This window comes from Choloepus didactylus, chromosome 7 (genome assembly GCF_015220235.1).
Source record: "Choloepus didactylus isolate mChoDid1 chromosome 7, mChoDid1.pri, whole genome shotgun sequence".
In the NCBI taxonomy this organism is placed as follows: domain Eukaryota; kingdom Metazoa; phylum Chordata; class Mammalia; order Pilosa; family Megalonychidae; genus Choloepus; species Choloepus didactylus.
This window is the reverse complement of record NC_051313.1, coordinates 114,307,584-114,330,114: the sequence shown is the minus strand read 5'-3', so window position 1 is coordinate 114,330,114 and position 22,531 is coordinate 114,307,584. Positions and strand designations below refer to the sequence as shown.

General features: G+C 40.9%; 1 protein-coding gene across 2 annotated transcripts in view; it reads left to right on the top strand.

Moving 5' to 3' along the window:
* Nucleotides 1-22,531, top strand: part of TBC1D22B (TBC1 domain family member 22B) — an 82,873-nt gene that overhangs the window by 44,727 nt on the left and 15,615 nt on the right. For both annotated transcript variants that reach the window (XM_037843598.1, XM_037843599.1), the window contains 4 exons: nt 17,869-17,975; nt 18,458-18,533; nt 20,839-20,966; nt 21,234-21,329. In XM_037843598.1, coding sequence (XP_037699526.1) covers nt 17,869-17,975; nt 18,458-18,533; nt 20,839-20,966; nt 21,234-21,329 — 407 coding nt within the window. The remainder of the gene's footprint in view (nt 1-17,868; nt 17,976-18,457; nt 18,534-20,838; nt 20,967-21,233; nt 21,330-22,531) is intronic.

The window sequence follows — 22,531 nt, the reverse complement described above, 5'->3', positions numbered from 1 at the left end:
TTTACATTTAGCTTTTTAAATTCCATTAATAATTTATTTTCCCTTATGGTTAATTACTATTCCAAATGGATAGCTAATTGCTTCAACACCATTTATAAATACTCCCTTCTTTCTTCACTGATAAGTCTCTCTTCATAATATCCTAAATTCCTTCCTATACATAGTTCTACTCCTTTATTCTGTCCTTGTCTCTATTGCTGTGTGAGTTTGAACTTTATAATGTGTTTTATTATTATTCCAGGCTCAGTCTCTTCCGTCATCCTTTTTAAAAACTTGTTTTGGCTTGTCTTCCAGATGAACTTTAGAATCAATTTGCAAAATTCTGAAGGTAGGGGAACGCTTAAGGATTTTGATAGAAGTTACAATACATTGATAAATTAAGTTTTGTGAGGGTTTTTTTCCTTTTGTTTTGTTTTGTAGCAGCTTTATTGATATTGTTTGGTTTGCTAAAGCTGCTGTTATGCAAAATACCAGAAATGGATTGGCTTTTATAAAGGGGATTTATTAGGTTACAATGTTATAGTTCTGAGGCCATAAAAGTGTCCAAACTAAGGCATCAACAAGCGGATACCTTCACTGTCAGCTGGGAAGGCATGTGGTTGGTGTCTGCTGGTCCTTTGCTCCTGGGTTGTGTTTCAAATGGCTTCCTCCAAAATGTTTCTGGGCATCTGTCTTAGCTCCTTTCTCTCGGTTCCTGTGCATCCTTCTTCTTTCTCCCAGGGTGTTTCTCTCTAAGCGTCTGGGGGTCTTCTGTTAGCTTCTCCAGGGCAAACTCTGGACTTCCTCTCCTAGCGCAGCATCTCCAAACATCCTTCTGCTGCATCTCCAAGCGTCTCCAAGCATCAGTGTCTGTATTGGCTCTTGAGCTCTCTTAAGTACTCTAGTGAACCAATCAAGACCTACCCTAAATGGGTGGATAGCACCTCCATGGAAATATCTAATCAAAAGGTCTCATCCACAGTTGGGTGAGTCACATCTCCATGGAAACACTCAATCAAAATTTCCACCCTAATCTAAAGACTAATAAGTCTGCCCCTACAAGATTGTGTTAAAGAACGTGGCTTTTCTGGGGGACATAATATATCCAAACCATCAGCACAGATATAATTCATGTATCATACAATTAACCTATTTGAAGCGTACAATTCAGTAGTTTTTAGGATATTCACAGAGTTTAGAACCATCACCACAGTTTTTTTTTTTAATTGAAAGTTCTTTACTTACAATTCAGCTATCAATCTGAGATTAATTCACTCTACTCTTTGATACCACAATCAGTTTTAGAACATTTTCGTCATCCCCCAAAGAAACCCTGTAGCCTTTGGCCATCATCCTTCAACCTCCCCACCAATTTTCATCCCCCACTCCCACCTCCCTGTCCTTTCTAGGCAACCACTAATCTACTTTCTGTTCCTATGGATTTCCGTTTTCTGGACATTTTGTATAACCAGAATCATGTAGAACATGGGCTTTTTTGCCTGGCTTCTTTAACTGGTGTGATATTTTCAAGGTTCATCCATATTTTGTAGCATGTGTGAGTATTTTGGTCCTTTTTATGTCCAAATAATTTTCCATTGTGTGGATGTATGTGTATATATATATATATATATATATATATACCACATTTTGTTTATCTCTTTTGTTTATCTGTTCATCAGTCAATGAATATAAATTAAGTTTTAAAGGAACGGGACATACAGATTCCTCCCTAGCCTCAAGGACTTTCTTTAACATAGATACAACATTGTTTGTGGCTTTCAAGAATAATTGTCTTGTCTGCATGTTCATACTTCCTTTTTCTCCTTCCCTAATGGTGCCGTATCCTGATAAGGCAGCTACTGTAAAAGGCTTTTTGCTATGACCCATTGATGTGACTCTCCCTACTGCAGGAGGCCTCCGGATCCTCCCCCAGTGAACGAATCAGGTAGTAGTTACCCTTTTGACCCTAGGCAGGTCTCACCAGACAGCCTTGCCCCATCATCCATCTCACTGAACCATAGCGTGGGGGATCTACTGTGGTAAAGCTATGGGATCCACAAGCCACTGGCATTGTTTGACCTCTCTCATATCTCCCTTGCTGTCTATTCTCTACCACCCCTATCATTTTTACAAATTGGTACCTGCTTCATGCTCTGTGTCATGTTTGTTGTAAAATAGTTGAAAACAGGGATATTCAATACCTTTCCTTTGAGTTGATAGAGAAGTCTATAGCTGGTTTGGCTCCAGGCAGCTTCTTTATCTGCTGAAGCCAGCTGCTCCTATAGAAGTAGGTCTTCTGTGGATAAACCAGCTGTTTCTGGGTCGAGTGGTGACAGTTCTACAGGGTCACCCATGGGGAGATATAGTCTCTGAACTGATTCCTGAGAGAGTGGTATACACCTCTAGGCTCTGGCCTCCAAGATCTTTTGGGCTTATGTAGATATTATAGAATATATTAATGTCCAGTATAATTAATAGTTTGGTCATCATCAAAGCAAACTGCTTGAGAGCAACTATTTAAGTGATGCATGTGAGGAAATCATATAGAAGAATAGGGCCCATCACCCACATGACATGATATGACTTAACTTTCAAAAGAAGAGTGGTGCTTGATTATTTCTTTCAGTGCAAAATGAAACACCAGGAAATCAAGTAACTCTTCCTCTTCTCCTCTGCATGAAGCAATAAGTAGGATTTTAATTTCAAATTTTACTTAGAAGAATGATGACAGTGGAATTGCCAGAAGGGAAGACCTTCCCAGACCTCTGGTTCATGTGTCTAGTTCGTTCTGGGACATTTCCACTTGGATATGTCATAGATGATCAGTTAGGATTAGCTTGGCTGCTTGTGACAGGAAACCCCAAATAATAGTGCCTTAAGCAAGATAGAAACACACATTAGAAGTTCAGAGGTAAGTAGCCTGGGGTTTATATGGTACACTAAGTTGTCAGGGATCCAGCCTTCTCTCTCTCGTTCCACCGTCCTCAACATGTGCTTTCCTTCTCATGATGTAAAATAGTTGTTTATGCTCCATTCATCACATCTACATCCAGCCAGCAAGGAGGAAAAAAGAAGAAAGGCATATTTCTCCCATTTGAGGATACCTCCCAAAGCTGTACATGATTCTGGAGCTTGGATCTCTTTTGTCTGAATTTAGTCTTAAGGCCACACGTAGTTGCAAGTGAGGCTCGAAAAGTCTTTATTCCAGGTGGCCAGTAATCTATCACCAAGAAGGACAGGGGAAAACAGTTATTTGTGAATAGCTAGCAGTCTTTCAGCCTTTGCTATCCCTAGGCTCCTCAAACTCAGTGTGTCCAAAATGGACTGCTTTCTCCTCCATTCCCAGCCACACTTTTCTCTCAGTTGGCAGCATCTCTTGTCACTTAAGTCAGAAATGCTAAGGATTATTCATGATTCTTTTCTCTCACTCCATCATATCCAGTCAATTACAAAGCTCTAATGATTTTATGTCTTAAGATCATCTTGAATCTGTTTCTTCCTCCCCATTCCTCCTATGACAACCATGGTTTAGGCCAGATTACTGAAACGGACAAGCATGTTTTCCAACTCTGGTTTTATCCCCTTCAAACCCATTTTCCATACCATTCAAATACGGATTTGCCTGTGCAGCTTCTCTATTTAAAATACTTCAGTAGCCTCCCGTCACCAACAGGATGAAACATCCACATTCTCTCACTTGGCCTGCAAGACTTCATGATCTGCTCCCTACTTCACTTCTTAAACTCAGCAAACTGAAATTGATGTTTTAAATCTAAAGCCTTGCCCTACACTCTTTTTATCTGCTGGGTTAATCCTTGTGTATCCTTTAAGAGTCCCCTTTTTCTTGGAAGCCTGCCCCGAGGCTCTACCCACACCCACTCAAAAAGTACTTTTGCCTTATGACCTTGTGCATTTGTTTTTAGCATTTTACCATTCTGATCATCGTTTTTGTTTCCCTGCTGCCCTCTCTGCTATCAGACTGTATGAGTCTTTAAGGCCAGAAACTATTTTAAGTATCTTTATATTCATAGTGCGTTCATTTTAGCATCCAAAATAGGCATTCCACACATGTCTAGAGGAACCAGAGAATTAAAATGTCAAGATAACTGCAAGATATTCAAGAAATAGTACAGCTTTGCTGGACTTGGCCACTTGAGAGCAGTGAATCACAGTGTTCTGATATTGTGTTGAGTCAGCCAAAAGTTCAGGCTCTTCAAAGGGATGGAATTGAAGTACCACCATTTATTCATTCAGCAAATTTATTGAACACTTGTGCTGTGCCAGGCACTACTCTAGGCACTGAGAATACAGCCATAGACAAAGTAGACAAAAATCCCTGCCATCTACTTCTAAGTATTAAAAAAAATAAAAGCATATACCCCCCAAAAGACTTATACAAAAATATTTGTAGAATCTTTATTCATATACACAAAAATTGGAAACAATCCAAATACCATTAACAGGAGAACATATATTCATACAGTGGAATAGTACTAAGCAGTAAAAAGGATTGACTACTGATAACAACCATTTGCTGAACAAAAAGAAGCCAGATTTCAAAAAGAAAAAAAACAAAGTGCATATTGTATGATTACATTTACATTTAAATAGAGTTCAAAATTAGGAAAAACTCATCTTTGGCAATAGAAATCAGAGCAATGGTTGCCTCTGGTTTGGACTGACTGGGAAGGGGCATGAGAAAACTTCTGGGATAATGGAAATAGTCTCTGTTTGGATTGGAATGTTTTTCTTTACACATGTGTATGCATGTGTCAAAACTCATAGATCTGTGCACATATGTGCAATTTACTGAATATAAATTATATCTTTAAAATCCCTCATAGAACTTAAATTTTGGTGGGCAGAAACAGACAATAAATTGAAAAAGTAAGTAAAGCATTTGTTGGACTGTGAGAAGCGCTATGGAGAAAAGCAAAGCAGGAAAGGAGGACAGAGATGTGTTGTGCTGGCAAGGGAGGGAAAGGGGAGGTAGGTTGTAGTTTTAAGCAGGGAAGTGAGCCAAGGTCACACTGAGATGATGTTTGAGCAAAGGCCTGAAGGAGGTGAGGGGGTGATCTTTGCAGTTAATTTTTGATAGTTAACACTGAGATTTTTAGAGAACAGGAGTTACTATTTGTCAAGTGACCGTCCCCCTTACCCAGGTACCGTGGACTCAGTTGCCATGCCTTGCTTCTGAGCTGTTGTATCATCCAAGTGCATGCTCCTCAGCTCCTTGGAGACATCGTTCTCCATCCCACACTGATTCTTTGCACATGATATCCGCTTTGCCAACCTGGTCTTCCCTGTCTGGGCAGATGTTGAGACCAAAGATGAAGCGGGACAAATTTCCATAGTGACAGTGGGATTTCATTATTGTCCCGAGAGGATGTTCATTTTTTTTGGTTTTTTAAAAAAACGTAAAGTTTGTGTTAAAGTATGATGTGCATTTAGAAAAGTGTGTGTATCATACATGTACAGCTCAATGAATTTTCCCAAAATGAACATACCTGTGTAACCAGCACCCAGATCAAGACATGGAACATTTCCAGCACTCCAGAAGTCCCCTTGTGTTCCCTCCCAGTCCTTCCCCACATCCCCCCAACCTTCCCCACTCCCTCCAGTAATGGTAACTACTTTGCTAACTTCTAACACCTAGATAGGTTTTGCCTGTTTTAAACTTTATATAAATTGTATCATATAGTAAAGATATTCCATTTTCCATTTTGATGCCATTTGGTGTTGAGGGAATTGGGGAGTGGGACTGATGCTGAATTTTTTTTTTTTTTAATTCAGTTTTATTGAAATATATTCACAAACCATACAGTCATCCATGGTATACAATCAACTGTTCACAGTATGATCATATAGTTATGCGTTCATCACCACAATCTATTTCTGAACATTTTCCTTACATCAGAAAGAATCAGAATAAGAATAAAAAATAAAAGTGAAAAGAGAATACCCAAACCATCCCCCCATCCCACCCTATTTGTCATTTAGTTTTTACTCCCATTTTTCTACTGATTTTTTTTCAATTTTTTAACTTTGTTTATCAAAAAATTAAAAACAAACAGACAAACAACAACCAAAAAAACCCCACAACATTTCAAACAAAGCAATGGATTAAGGAAAACAAATAACCTAAAATACCTACTTTGCTTCCAATATGTTCCTACCATACCCCAAGAAAATTAATAAACCATGTCCAAACAGAGGAGTAAGAAAAACAAATAATCTAAAATAACTACATTGCTTCCAACATGTTCCTACCATACCCCAAGAAAATTAACAACCCCTAAGAAAACAAAGGAATAAGAGAAAAAAAAAACCTAAAATAACTCTATTGCTTCCAACATGATCTTACTATATCCAAGAAAGTTTACAAACCATAATCATTCCTGAGCATTCCCATAACATTGAGATTACCCTCCATAGTTTATCTGTTCTTATTAGATTATCATTCCCCCTCCACTAATTGGTATCTCTAGGTCCCCTACATTCTACAGTATAAAACATTGTACATTTTTCACAGAATTCACATTAGTGGTAACATACAATATCTCTCTTTTTGTGCCTGGCTTATTTTGCTCAGCATTATGTCTTTTTTTTTTTTTAATCTTCATTTTATTGACATATATTCATATACCACGCAGTCATACAAAACAAATCGTACTTTCGATTGTTCACAGTACCATTACATAGTTGTACATTCATCACCCAAATCAATCCCTGACACCTTCATTAGCACACACACAAGAATAACAAGAATAATAATTAGAGTGAAAAAGAGCAATTGAAGTAAAAAAGAACACTGGGTACCTTTGTCTGTTTGTTTCCTTCCCCTATTTTTCTACTCATCCATCCATAAACTAGACAAAGTGGAGTGTGGTCCTTATGGCTTTCCCAATCCCCTTGTCACCCCTCATAAGCTACATTATTATACAACTGTCTTCGAGATTCATGGGTTCTGGGTTGTAGTTTGATAGTTTCAGGTATCCACCACCAGCTACCCCAATTCTTTAGAACCTAAAAAGGGTTGTCTAAAGTGTGCGTAAGAGTGCCCACCAGAGTGACCTCTCGGCTCCTTTTGGAATCTCTCTGCCACTGAAGCTTATTTCATTTCCTTTCACATCCCCCTTTTGGTCAAGAAGATGTTCTCCGTCCCACGATGCCAGGTCTACATTCCTCCCCGGGAGTCATATTCCACGTTGCCAGGGAGATTCACTCCCCTGGGTGTCTGATCCCACGTAGGGGGGAGGGCAGTGATTTCACCTTTCAAGTTGGCTTAGCTAGAGAGACAGGGCCACATCTGAGCAACAAAGAGGCATTCGGGAGGAGGCTCTTAGGCACAACCATAGGGAGGCCTAGCCTCTCCTTTGCAGCAACCGTCTTCCCAAGGGTAAAACCTGTGGTAGAGAGCTCAACCCATCAAACCACCAGTCCCCTATGTCTGTGGTCATGTTAGCAACCATGGAGGTGGGGTAGGCGAATACCCCTGCATTCTCCGCAGGCTCCTCAAGGGGGCACTGCACTGCATCTTTTTTTTTTCCTTTTTTTTTTTTTTTAACTTTCCCTTCTTTTTTAAATCAACTGTATGAAAAAAAAGTTAAAAAGAAAACAAACATACAATAAAAGAACATTTTAAAGAGACCATAACAAGGGAGTAAGAAAAAGACAACTAACCTAAGATAACTGCTTAACTTCCAACATGTTCCTACTTTACCCCAAGAAAGTTACCTAATATAGCAACATTTCTGTGAACTTGCTCCTACTATATCCATCAGAAATTAACAGACCATAGTCATTCCTGGGCATCCCCAGAACGTTAAATAGCTTATCTGTTCTTCTTGGATTATTGTTCCCCCTTCCTTAATTGCTCTCTATTGCTAGTTCCCCTACATTCTACATTATAAGCCATTTGTTTTATATTTTTCAAAGTTCACATTAGTGGTAGCATATAATATTTCTCTTTTTGTGCCTGGCTTATTTTGCTTAGCATTATGTCTTCAAGGTTCATCCATGTTGTCATATGTTTCACGAGATCGTTCCTTTTTACTGCCGCGTAGTATTCCATCGTGTGTATATACCACATTTTATTTATCCACTCATCTGTTGAAGGACATTTGGGTTGTTTCCATCTCTTGGCAATTGTGAATAATGCTGCTATGAACATTGGCGTGCAGATATCTGTTCGTGTCACTGCTTTCCGATCTTCCGGGTATATACCGAGAAGTGCAATCGCTGGGTCGAATGGTAACTCTATATCTAGTTTTCTAAGGAACTGCCAGACTGACTTCCAGAGTGGCTGAACCATTATACAGTCCCACCAACAGTGAATAAGAGTTCCAATTTCTCCACATCCCCTCCAGCATTTGTAGTTTCCTGTTTGTTTAATGGCAGCCATTCTAACCGGTGTTAGATGGTATCTCATTGTGGTCTTAATTTGCATCTCTCTAATAGCTAGTGAAGCTGAACATTTTTTCATGTGTTTCTTGGCCATTTGTATTTCCTCTTCAGAGAACTGTCTTTTCATATCTTTTGCCCATTTTATAATTGGGCCGACTGTACTATTGTCATTGAGTTGTAGGATTTCTTTATATATGCAAGATATCAGTCTTTTGTCAGATACATGGTTTCCAAAAATTTTTTCCCATTGAGTTGGCTGCCTCTTTACCTTTTTGAGAAATTCCTTTGAGGTGCAGAAACTTCTAAGCTTGAGGAGTTCCCATTTATCTATTTTCTCTTTTGTTGCTTGTGCTTTGGGTGTAAAGTCTAGGAAGTGGCCGCCTACTACAAGGTCTTGAAGATGTTTTCCTACGTTATCTTCTAGGAGTTTTATGGTACTTTCTTTTATATTGAGATCTTTGGTCCATTTTGAGTTAATTTTTGTGTAGGGGGTGAGGTAGGGGTCCTCTTTCATTCTTTTGGATATGGATATCCAACTCTCCCAGCCCCATTTGTTGAAAAGACCATTGTGACTCAGTTCAGTGACTTTGGGGGCCTTATCAAAGATCAGTCGGCCATAGATCTGAGGGTCTATCTCCGAATTCTCAATTCGATTCCATTGATCTATATGTCTATCTTTGTGCCAGTACCATGCTGTTTTGGCAACTGTGGCTTTATAATAAGCTTCAAAGTCAGGGAGTGTAAGTCCTCCCACTTCGTTTTTCTTTTTTAGAGTGTCTTTAGCAATTCGAGGCATCTTCCCTTTCCAAATAAATTTGATAACTAGCTTTTCCAAGTCTGCAAAGTAGGTTGTTGGAATTTTGATTGGGATTGCATTGAATCTGTAGATGAGTTTGGGTAGAATTGACATCTTAATGACATTTAGCCTTCCTATCCATGAACATGGAATATTTTTCCATCTTTTAAGGTCCCCTTCTATTTCTTTTAGTAGAGTTATGTAGTTTTCTTTGTATAGGTCTTTTACATCTTTGGTTAAGTTTATTCCTAGGTACTTGATTTTTTTAGTTGCTATTGAAAATGGTATCTTTTTCTTGAGTGTCTCTTCAGTTTGTTCATTTCTAGCATATAGAAACATTACTGACTTATGTGCATTAATCTTGTATCCCGCTACTTTGCTAAATTTGTTTATTAGCTCTAGTAGCTGTATCGTCGATTTCTCAGGGTTTTCTAGATATAAGATCATATCATCTGCAAACAATGACAGTTTTACTTCTTCTTTTCCAATTTGGATGCCTTTTATTTCTTTGTCTTGCCGGATTGCCCTGGCTAGCACTTCCAGCACAATGTTGAATAACAGTGGTGACAGCGGGCATCCTTGTCTTGTTCCTGATCTTAGAGGGAAGGCTTTCAGTCTCTCTCCATTGAGTACTATGCTGGCTGTGGGTTTTTCATATATGCTCTTTATCATGTTGAGGAAGTTTCCTTCAATTCCTACCTTTTGAAGTGTTTTTATCAAAAAAGGGATGTTGGATTTTGTCAAATGCTTTTTCAGCATCTATTGAGATGATCAATTGATTTTTCCCTTTTGACTTGTTAATGTGTTGTAGTACATTGATTGATTTTCTTATGTTGAACCATCCTTGCATGCCTGGAATAAACCCCACTTGGTCATGGTGTATGATTTTCTTAATGTGTCTTTGGATTCGATTTGCAAGTATTTTGTTGAGGATTTTTGCATCTTTATTCATTAGGGAGATTGGCCGGTAGTTTTCCTTTTTTGTAACATCTTTGCCTGGTTTTGGTATTAGATTGATGTTAGCTTCATAAAATGAGTTAGGTAGTGTTCCATTTTCTTCAATGTTTTGAAAGAGTTTGAGTAAGATTGGTGTCAGTTCTTTCTGGAAAGTTTGGTAGAATTCCCCTGTGAAGCCATCTGGCCCTGGGCATTTATTTGTGGGAAGATTTTTGATGACTGATTGGATCTCTTGCTTGTGATGGGTTGGTTGAGGTCTTCTATTTCTTCTCTGGTCAGTCTAGGTTGTTCATATGTTTCCAAGAAATTGTCCATTTCCTCTACATTATCCAGTTTGTTGCCGTACAGTTGTTCATAGTATCCTCTTATAATTTTTTTAATTTCTTCAGGATCTGCAGTTATGTCACCTTTTTCATTCATTATTTTGTTTATATGGGTCTTCTCTCTTTTTGATTTTGTCAGTCTAGCTAGGGGCTTGTCAATCTTGTTGATCTTCTCAAAGAACCAACTTTTGGTGATATTTATCCTCTCTATTGTTTTTTTTGTTCTCTATGTCATTTATTTCTGCTTTAATCCTTGTTATTTCTTTTCTTCTACTTGGTTTAGGATTGGTTTGCTGTTCATTTTCTAGCTTCTTCGGTTGATCCATTAGTTCTTTGATTTTGGCTCTTTCTTCCTTTTTAATATATGCGTTTAGTGCTATAACTTTCCCCCTTAGCACTGCTTTTGCTGCATCCCATAGGTTTTGGTATGTTGTGTTCTCATTTTCATTCGTCTCTATATATTTAGCAATTTCTCTTGCTATTTCTTCTTTAACCCACTGATTGTTTAGGAGTGTGTTGTTTAACCTCCAGGTATTTGTGAATTTTCTAAGTCTCTGATGGTTATTGACTTCTAATTGTATTCCATTGTGGTCAGAGAATGTGCTTTGAATAATTTCAATCTTTTTAAATTTATTGAGGCTTGTTTTATGTCCCAGCATATGATCTATTCTGGAGAAAGTTCCATGAGCACTAGAAAAGTATGTGTATCCTGGTGATTTGGGATGTAATGTCCTGTATATGTCTGTTCAATCTAATTCATTTATCAGATTGTTTAGGTTTTCAATTTCCTTATTGGTCTTCTGTCTGGTTGATCTATCTATAGGAGAGAGTGATGTGTTGAAGTCTCCCACAATTATTGTGGAAACATCAATTGCTTCCTTTAGTTTTGCCAGTGTTTCTCTCATGTATTTTGTGGCACCTTGATTGGGTGCATAGACATTTACGATTGTTATTTCTTCTTGCTGAATTGCCCCTTTTATTAGTACATAGTGGCCTTCTTTGTCTCTCAAAACATCCCTGCATTTGAAGTCTATTTTATCTGAGATTAATATTGCTACACCTGCTTTCTTTTGGCTGTAGCTTGCATGAAATATTTTTTTCCATCCTTTCACTTTCAGTTTCTTTGTGTCCCTGTGTCTAAGATGAGTCTCTTGTATGCAACATATTGATGGTTCATTTTTTTTTGATCCATTCTGCGAATCTATATCTTTTAATTGGGGAGTTTAATCCATTTACATTCAACGTTATAACCGTGAAGGCATTTCTTGAATCAGCCATCTTATCCTTTGGTTTATGTTTGTCATATTTTTCCCCTCTGTCTATTAATATCCTTTATTGTACCCATACCGAATCTCTTTAGTACTGAACCTTTCTCCAAGTCTCTCTGTCCTGTCTTTGTTTCTCTGTCTGTAGGGCTCCCTTGAGTATCTCCAGTAGGGCAGGTCTCTTGTTAGATGCTGAATTTTTAACTCCCACTCTTATTTGGGACTCTAATCCTTTCCTCAAGGTGCCTCTTGGCCCTGTCTTCATAGATGAAGCTGCCTCATGTCTGATAGACAATTGAAGAATATTTGGGATTCTTCCCATTAGACATATGTGTGGAGACAGCCTAGCTACAGTCCTGAGCTAAGCTGCTTTGGAGAGCAGTGTGTGCGTTTGGCGGGGGGGAGGGGGTTATCCGGTGCAGGATTTCTCATCGTTATAGGAGGTAAGTCCTAAAAGGGCAAGTTGTGGTCTGTCATCTCTGGGACTGTGAGACCTGGCCTGTTCTGTCCCTGGTAGTGAGTGAGTCAGCTCTTCCTCTCTCTCTCGTCTGATCTGGAAACAAGTAAGAACTTGTAACAGAGTAGAAGTTGCGTAGCCAACAAGTTCAAGTTATTTGAATCTGGGTGAGCAGCCAGTCTGTGGGCAGCTGACATTGGCATTGCTTGCTCTGGACTGCCCAGAGCCTATTCACATCCACAGTGCCGTGGTGGCACACTACTTACCTCTCTGGGTGGCCTTTGAGGGTTAAGTGTGTGCTGGCCCTAGCCCTTCCTTTGTCTCCATAATCTGAAGATTCATAGTTTGGGTTTATATAATCTGAGGTCCTACAGCCAGTACTAAGAGACTAGTTAATCAGCGGCCACTAAAGTTTGCTAAATAAAAGTTAATATAGTACAGTAATCTAAGGAACCTAGGGAGAATAGACAAAATGCAGTGGTGTGAATTTTAGCCAGGATATTGTGACACATGCACCCTCAGTTACCTCCTGCTGAGCAGTGAGTTCATTTATTTACATTTGCCTTAGTCACTGCTCTGATGGACGGCACGGTGTCCAGAAGGATTCTGTGGTCAGCTGCTTCTCTGCATCTTCAAATCAGCACATCTTCTCTGACACAGTTTGGAACATGGTCCCCATGAAACAGAACCACCTCCCTATAGGTCTCTGTCACAGCCTCAGAAATGTCTTCTTTCTGACCTTCTTCTGGAGGGACTGTCCTCTCCTCAGAGACCAACTCTCCTCCCCTTCCTTTCTCTGCCAGGTGGCTTGACTTCCTCCAGTTTAGCTGGGCAGCCACTCTGCCCTCTCTGTAGTAACTAAAGGTTTGTGGTAGTGTCAGTACCTCAGCAACTGCCATCGAGTCTTTACTTACCTGAAAATGCCAGATAACACCCAACAATATGTTTGTATACCACTTTAACCACTTAAAATGTATTATATGAGGTGACCAGACGAGCTTCTTGACACTTTTCTTCAAACTGTTTTCTTGTCTTTGAAGTTCTTTAGACATATGGCCAAAAAGACTTATGTTTTTCCTTTTATCTGTTTACTTTTTATGATCAGCAAATATGCAGGGTATTCTAGCAAGTCCAGTTTTTTTTTTTTTTAAAAAGGCATGAATCAGGTCAGCCAGAAGCTTTGGAAAATAGGAAGGCTGTCTGTAGCCTGATGCCTTGACTCCTCTCATTCCTGCCAGTTAGGCTGAATCTTGGGACCCAGTAGATCACGAAACCTAGAAATTGCCCTAGAAGCACAGATTCCTGGGAAACTCCTAGAGCAGTGAGTCAACAAGTTATTCTTGTCAGTTTAAGCAAACCCCATTCTTCTCAAAGCTTTTGGGGAGTTGTTGAGCCTACATTAAGCTGATTTCAGGCCCAGAACCCAGAGTTCTCAGAAAAATAAACAGTTGACTGGAGCCACTGCTCAAGTACATTTTATCAGCTGATAAATGGGCATGTTCTTGTCAAGTCTGGAGTGAGCAGTTTGATTTTTATAAAGAGCTTTTGATTTTCCTTTTTGGGATACGTTGCCCCTTAAAATAGCCATAAAATATCCCTTAAAATCTCATTCCCTCCAGCCTGAGTCTTGGCTGCTGCATGCTCCTAATGACAACCAAGGACTCTGTTCTCACTGGAGACCACATTGCTGGCATGGTTTCCCATTTCGGCTTCAATTATATGTTGAATTTCCTCAAATGGGACGTTTAATGATCCTTCTGAACAGATTGTTTATGCTGAATGAAGCCCTTCAGAGAGCATTTGGTCCTTTTCACTGCCGCTTTTTGCTGGTGCACTCAGCTCACAGTTTTTGACTGAATGTGTTAATTTCATCCTCCCAGCAGACAGAAAAATACAAGTAAACTCTCCCTCCCACTCTCTGAAATGCTGGTGAGTCATCTCACTGTCTTTGAAAGCAAAGGGCTAGTGGGCAGAGCAAGTTAAGAGCAGAATATGGGGGAAATAACAGCCCCAACTCAGGGCCCCCAAATAAGGTTCAGCATCTCGTCTGTGGTCTTTTGCTCCCCGAACAGCTAAAGGTTTGGAATTGATACAGTTACTGAGAGTACCATCTTACCAACTTATCACCTCGTTTTTAAATCAGATTTTCTACTTTCTGAAAGATCTCCACACACTACAGACACAGTTTCCTCCTTTAGACCAAAGGTGGGAATGGAAAGCTTTGAAAATGATCTTATTTTTAAGGTACATTTTGAGATGGCAGGCGTATCAGTTAGGATTAGGTTTGACTGTGAATAACAGAGACCCCAAATGACAGTGACTTAAAAAAAAAGATAGAAGTTATTTGTTCCTTGTGTAATAACAACAGCAACAATAATAATAGCTAGCATTTACATACTGCTTATTTTATGCCAGGCACTTTGATGGCACTTTTCAAATATTAACTCATTTAATCCTTACAATACCCCATGACATTGGTACAAATATTTCCATCTTAAAAGATGAGGAACTGAGGCCAGAAGGTAAAGTCATTTGTCCAAAGTCACATAGCTAGTGAGTGGGGGAGCCAGGATTTAAGCTATGCAGTCTGGCCTCAGAATCTCTGCTCTTAACTGCAAAAACAGAAAAAAATCCCACAAGTCTCAGGCTGATATGACAGCCCTGCTCTACATTGTCCTCATGGACCTAGGCTCTTTCTACCTTGTTGCTCTGCCGTGTGTGGTTTCCATTCCAAGTTTCATTCCCACTGCAATGTTCTGGAATCGTAGAATGCCTAAGTTGGAAAAGACTCTTCAAATTATCATGGAGAGCTGGAACTTCATTTGGGGAATTTGCAAGAGGAGTGGGTGTGGTTTTTATCTTGAGCTCCTTGTGGGTTTTATTTTTTCCCTACAACCCAGTTTTCCTAAAGAGGGAACAGGACAGGTTAGTGTGAGCAGCCGGGTGTATGAGGTGCACACCTTCCTTGTGCACTGTTGTAAGGTTGGTCCTGGAGAGCCATCTGGCGGTACCGTTGAGTTAGGTTTGCCTGAACCTGTGATCCTGAGCTGGGGTCAAAGGAGACAATCCCCTGGGCATTGTCTGTGGTAGTGGGAGTTGGAGGCCACCTGGGCATCCATCCCTGGGGAAAGGATGAGTAAACTGTGGTGGAGGCACACCGTGGAGCAATGTGATTTTGCAATTGGACCTTTTTATGTTATCTGAATCTTTATAGTTTCTGAAAGTTTGGTGTTATATAAAATCTTTTTATTCTTTTTTGGTGATATAAAGGCACATGTAGTCAATTATAGCTCTTTTTTTCCTAAAATAATGTGCTTTTTTTCTTACTAAAAATTAAGCTTATTTGTAGAAAGTTTGAAAAGTCTAGTAAAGCTTAAGGAAAATAAAAATCCTTTATTCCACCACCTAGAGATAAACACTATAAACCTTGTGATATATTTTGTCTTTCCTCTGTAAAGGCATACATAAATATTGTATGTAAAGTAGTTGAGATGATACCATAAATAATTTCGTGCCTTGCTTTTCCTCCTTAATACTGTGACATACTTTCCCATGCCATTACACATTCCTAATAAACTTAATTTAAAATAACTGTCTTGTGCCTACTGTATGTCAGGGTCCATCATTAGCACTTTAGATATATTAACTATGGAGATATTCGAGTCGGGCTTTTAGGTTATTTCCAGAGTCACAGCTTTTCTGACAAAACACCCCACCCTCCACAAAAAGTTTTTTTTACAGCTCTTGATGTCCATAAAGAAAAAAAATTACTCTTTAAATGGGATAAGAATCTAAGGGAAGTTACACATTGTCACCAGGAGGTTTGGTTATAGATCTTAGTAATTATTCTCATAAATGAAAGGGCTAGTGTTTGCTAAAGCTGCCAAAATGCAATATATCAGAAAGGGATTGGCTTTTACAATTGGGGTTTATTAGTTCACCAATTTACAGTTCTAAGGCCATGCAAATGTCCAAATTAAGACATCAGGAGGTAGATACCGTCTCTGAGGAAAGGCCGATGGCATCTGGAGTTCCTCTGTCACATGGCCAGAGTCTGCTGGGCCTCTTTTGGGCTTAGCTTCTGGTTTCTGTTGCTTTCTCCAAAATGTCTCTGGGCTTCTTGTCTTAGCTTCTCTCTCTTACCTCCTGTGTGTCTTTGCTTATTTCTTCCAGGGCATTTCTAAGTGTCTGGGGGTCGTCTCTTAGCTTCTCTGGGGCAAACTGTGGATTTCATCTCTTAACTTTTCTCCTGGTTCTGGTTTCAAAGGCTGTCTCCAAAATGTCTTTGGGCGTTTTCTCTCTAAGCATTTCTGAACTTTCTTCAAAATGTCTCTACCTTTTACCCTCTCATAGAGGATGCCAGTAAACTAATTAAGACCTACCTTGAATGGGTCGGGTCACATCTCCCTAATCAAAAGGTCCCACCCACAATAGGTCTGCCCTCACAAGACTGGATTAAAAGAACATGGCCTTTTATGGGGTACATAGTAGATTCAAACCAGCACAGCTGGATTCTGAATACATTTTTGTTAGATATTTGTGTCTTTCTACAACACAAGGGACTGTAAAACATTCTGTTTTCAAAATTAGGCTTGTGGATCTAAGTTGGAAAGCTACTTTTGGCACAGAACTCAAGGGCCTCAACATTTCCATGTGTGGCTTCTGATAGGCATACAGTGGCCTGCAGGTTGAAGTGTCCTGTCTTGTTGGGCAAGGAGAGCCTTTCTTACTACTTCTATGTCTCTGTAAACAAGGGCTAAGAGGAAAACATCCTGTGGCCTTTTCCTTCTTCAGGTTTCTTGAGGGCTCCTTATGTTCTTCCCACTTGGATCTCAGACCTGACAACTTAATAGTCCTGTTACTTGGTGTGAGCTGTCCTTGAGAAGCTGATAGTTAGTTCTCTTTAAAAGAGCTCCATGGCTAAATTAGTTTAGGAAATGCTGGATAAACAAAGTTAAGCAGATTTATTTAATGCAGAATTTCTTGTAACTTCTTGGATCCCTTTGTATGCTCTGCTCTTGTGACTCTCCAAGATAAAGATATCTTATGGCAGCATTCCTCAACCATTTGTCTATGGAACCCTTTTTCTTGAGTATCCTATAGGATTAATATTCTGCAGAATCTGTCTTGGGAACTACAAGTTGGTGCAATTAAATCCTAGAAGCATCCACAGGCTTGGATCATCTTCCTTCACATGTGTATTTTCACTTCTGAGTGGTGAGGCAGTGGGTCTGCCTAATCAGAATTTGGGGATTCCTTCTTTAAAATGAACTATGGTGGCTATCTGATCCCAGCTATTCCCACCACATGTAACAGTGCTAGACAGCTCACTAAATTTCTGAAACCAAAGAATTTTTCCAGACTATCTTCAGGGAACTGAGTATGCTCGTTGAACGTGAGGCCTGAAGTAACTTTTTCTAAAACCGAGTGAACAAATGCATAGGAAAGGAAAGATACACTGGACCCAGTGGGGGATTGGTGTGAGAAATGGCTTGTTCAGAACTTCCCTGGGATACATTTGCCCACCTGACGAAGTAAAGAGAGGGGTGGGCCACCATTCCCTGGTGACAGGTTAGCTCAATTCCCCTTTGACCTTTAGGACCCCATTGAAGACACTAGACTCTGTCTTTCTCTCTCCGTTTTTTAGATAAGACCTCTGGACTTTCTTCACCTTTTGTTTTACAGAAGAGGATGTGGAGAACTTTGACGTGACCAACTTGTCTCAGGACATGCTACGAAGCATTGAAGCCGATAGCTTTTGGTGCATGAGCAAGCTGCTGGATGGAATCCAGGTGAGCTGGTCCTGTCCTTGTGGAGTTATCTGGGTCCTGGGGCTCCTTGCACACCTTTGGTTTCCTTATTGCTCTTCTGCATCAGGCAGGGCCACCCACCAGCATGGCTTCTTTTCTCTTCCTTTTTGGTCTATCCATCTCTATTTCACTAGCTTTACAGCTTTCAAAAGCAATGAATGGTCTAATATTCCCTGGAGTCTAAGGAAATCTCCATGTTGCCCCGGTGTTATCATCAGAGTATGCCATCTCCTTTTAGCTGTGTATCCCAAGCCATGTGGGTTTGCCTCTACAACGCAGAGCTCTATTAGGCTTTCCCCATGCTCTAATGTTCTGTAGATTCCTTTGTTTTCTAAACACTGTTACTGGCCATAGGCACCAGCTTTGGAAATACGGCTTGTGCTTTTAAATGTATTTCAGTGAACTTGAGGGTGGAAGCACACGTGTTTAGAGCCCCTGTTAATCCTGGGCTGTGTCATTTACAGGATAACTACACCTTTGCACAGCCAGGGATCCAGAAGAAGGTCAAGGCACTAGAGGAGCTTGTCAGCCGGATTGATGGTAGGTTCAGAGGAGGAGGAATTCTGTAGCAATATCACAGTATGATTCTGAGCCAGTTATACTTGTGGGTCCTCTCTCAGCCCCCTCCTGGTCTTGACACTTCCCAACTCACTCACCACTATTAGCAGCACCAGCCTCCTTCCACATAACAGGAAGGTAGGATGACAGAACTCTGCCATTATCCGAAATCCTTCTTTCCCCTTAGTGTTCTATCCATTCTTCATTCAGAATCTATCCTCAAATTCACCTCTTCTTCCTCATTTCCCTAGTCACAGTTCTGGTCCAGCCATCCCTAGATTTTTGTAACTTCCCCCTAGAGGAGCTTGCCTCCTCCATACACTTTTTCTCTTCCAAACCACCTATCACATAACTGCCAGGCTCATCTTTCCAAAGCACCATGCTGGTCACATCCCTCTTCTGCAGCTCTCCACTGCTTTCAGCATCACGTATGCAGTCTGACCTTGTACTTCATGTGTTGATGTAACTCAGGACTTGTGGGCTTGACTTTGCTTTCAAGACCTTGCAGACTTGAGGAAGGGTCTTCAAATCTGGCTGATACTTCAGCCGGACTTTCCACAACTCCCGTGATTTTTTGGGGCTGGGGGAATTGAGATGTGGCTTTTTCTGAAGCAGAAGTTTTTTAAGGAACAGGAGCCATCACAGTAATTCCTTGGCTCTGGCCTGGAATCATGGATTGCTAGAACTAAAAGGGATGCTGAGAAGCCCTCTGTTGACTGATGAAGAAACTGGGGTCCAAGAAGAGAAAACAGAATTAAGTTTCACTAAGAACACGTAGAATTCTAACAGCAATGTCTTATGTGAAATGAGATCTCTAGCACCAATTAAGTTGTAGTAGCTTCTTCATGCCTCCACCAGTTACCACACCAACTAGTAAGTCTCATTTCCTATTTTCCCAGTCATGGATTTTCTGCTTCACCTAGGCATGGCTCTTTGTGTTCCCATACAGAAGTTGTATATCTTTCTTTCTCCTTTCCAAGGTTCTCTTTTCATGAAAACTATTACTGATTTTTTCCACTTACTCCAGCTTCCTTGTACGACTTAGGATTGCAGTCTTCTCAGCTCATGTGCTTATTCACAGTTGCTTTGTATGCATTGTGTCTGCCTTATCACCCTGACCCAGCTGTCAGCCTTGGCAGGGCCCGCGGTGGGGCCCACGTCCAGGCCTCTCTCACCCCTCACCCGGAGCCTGGCATGGGACATGTGCTGCCCGCAGCAGGAGTTCTAAGCTGACTGATAGAGGCCTGGAATCAGCTGTGTCCCAGAGAGGAGAGGCTGTGGGTTTTGCCCCTTTCCGCCCTTCTGTTTTTTTTCCCCTGCCCTTACAAATACCTGATAAATACAGTAATACCTACTCAGTACAAATTTTAAACAATTCAGAAAAACACAAAATAAAAAGCAAAAATTCTCCCCCCTCCTCAAATCCTAAGCCTCAGAAACAACCACTGTTAATTATTCTTCCAGAAATTTTATTAGATTTTGCCAGGTGCTGTTGTAAGCACTTGTATTTTCTCATCTTGTCCTCCAAACCCTCTGAGTATGAATGATTACCCTCATTTTATAGATTAGGAAACTGAGGAGGATAATTATTTTTTAAAAAAACAAAGCCAAATCCTATTAAGCATTATTTGAAGGGCTGTCATGTGGAATAGGGAACAGGTTTGTTTTGGGTTGCTCCAGTATTACCACACTAACACCAAGGGTGGGAGGGAGTAAAAAGGCAGCTAGTTTCTATTTAATATGGAAAAGCACTGACAAATCACTTAATACATCAGTGGAAGAAGCTGCCCTTGAGTGGAGTCAGTGAGACTCCTTCACTGGCAGTGTTTAAGTACCTGCTGGCTGACCATCTGTCAAGGATGCTGAAGAGGAATTCCTCACCGGTGGGAGCGTGGCCAAAGTGACCGCCAAGGTTCTTTTCCATGCTGGTTCTTTCTCTGATGAATAATGAGGTCAAGCAGCCAAGTGAACCTTATGCCTCCTGCTTTATGTCTAGAGCAGCCCCGTGAAGAAGAGAGGCAACTAGAACATCACAATGGGATGTTAAAATACTTCTATTACGTGCTGGCTGAGCTAAGTGCTGTGTGTATGTTTGCTGTGGAGCATTGTGTGAGATGGTGGAATCAAACAGAAATGCAATCAGATGCCCATTTGCTCCCTCTATGTCCGGCTTCCCCAGGGGATGTGGATGATAAGAAATGGAAACTGCCTTTTTGGCTCATGTGACTCTTTCAGGGTCCAGTCCCCTAGGTTGTGCCCACGGGGCCAATGGCACTTCCTGTTTCAGAGCAGGTACATAATCACTTCAGGAGGTACGAGGTCGAATACCTACAGTTTGCCTTTCGCTGGATGAACAATCTTCTTATGCGGGAACTTCCCCTTCGCTGCACCATCCGCCTGTGGGACACATACCAGGTATGAAGAGATCCCCTGCCCTCTCCATGCCAGGCTGTCTCTGAGGCGCCCAGCTTCCTGAGAAGTCCCCTTACCTCCTTTCTACATCTATGTCTGCCTTAGCCTTATGGGCAGGTCCTCTGCTTAAGTTTCTAAGGCCTCTCTTCGCCCAGCCATAAAATGAGTGTTGTGCTACTTTCCCACCTTTCAGAACAATTGGAGTTGAGAACACCAAAGCCAGCTCCTTGTCAGGGCTCAGAGACCTAACTCTGTTATTTTCCTTCCCAGTCTGAACCAGAAGGATTCTCCCACTTCCATCTCTACGTGTGTGCCGCCTTCTTGATCAAGTGGAGGAAAGAGATCTTGGATGAGGAGGACTTTCAGGTGAGTGGCCAAGAGCTTAGCCTAGCCTAGGAATGAGCCTCAGAGTGGGAGTTAATGCATTAATGGGCTGCAGAAAAAAGTGTGTCCCAGAGCAGGTAGCTGGCTGAGAAGAGGAACTGACTCTGTGGGAGAAAGGGTGTTCGAAAAGGCTGCCCCTCCCAGTTGGCAGGAAATCATTGGGGCCCAGAGTTCTTACAGTATGAAAAGGGCTTTTGTGGCAGAAAGGCTGCAGGGTGGCTAGGCAGGCCTAGGAGACCTTTTCATTCATTGACTGACAAGTATTTATTGGGCGCCTGCCACATGTAGGCACTATTGAAAGCATAGGACATCTCAAGAAATGAAACAAAGATCTCTGTTCTCACAAAGCTGACATCCTGGGTGGGAGGAAACATACAATAAGCAAGAACATAGCAAATAAGTAAATAAAGAAGGATGTTAGAAGGTGATAATGAGATATGAAAAAGAAAAGATAGAGCAGAATAAATGGAATTATTAGGTGGCAGGGAAGGGACAAGTTACAATTTCAAATTTTGTAATAGGCTTACCAAGAAGGTGGCATTTGAGCTAAGGCATTAGGAAGGTGAGAGAGCAAATCTTGTGGACATCTGGGGGAAGAGTGTCCATGCAGAAGGATTAGCCCCTTAAGAGGCCTTAAGACAGCAGCATGCCTGGGCTAGTCAGACAACCAAGACGGAGGCCAATGTGGCTGAGAGCAGAACAACCTAGAGGAAGAGTAGTAAGAGGTGAGATCAGAGAAGTCTAGAGGGACCCAGATCCCAGAGGACCTTGTGGGTCACTCTGAGGACTCTGGCTTTTGCTCTGAATAAAGGGGGAGCCATGGGAGGGTTTCAAGCAGAGGAGTGATGCGATCTAACCTGTTTCAAAAGGTTCACTTTGGCTTCTATGTAGATTGTAGGTATAGGAAAGGGTAGAAGCAGGGAGCCCACCCAGGAGGTTACTGTAGTCCTCCAGGTAGGAGATGAGGGTGGTTTGGACCAGGTGGTGGCAGTGAAAGTGTGAGAAGTAGTCAGATTTGGATATAGTTTGAAAGTAAAGCCCACAGGATTTCCTGATAAATTGGATGTAGAATATGACAGGAGGGATGACTCAGGATGACTGTGCAGTTTATGGTGAAGGTTGTAGGAGGAGCAGGTTTATGGGAGAAGATCAGGAGTTCAGTTTTAGGCATGTTGAATATGCGA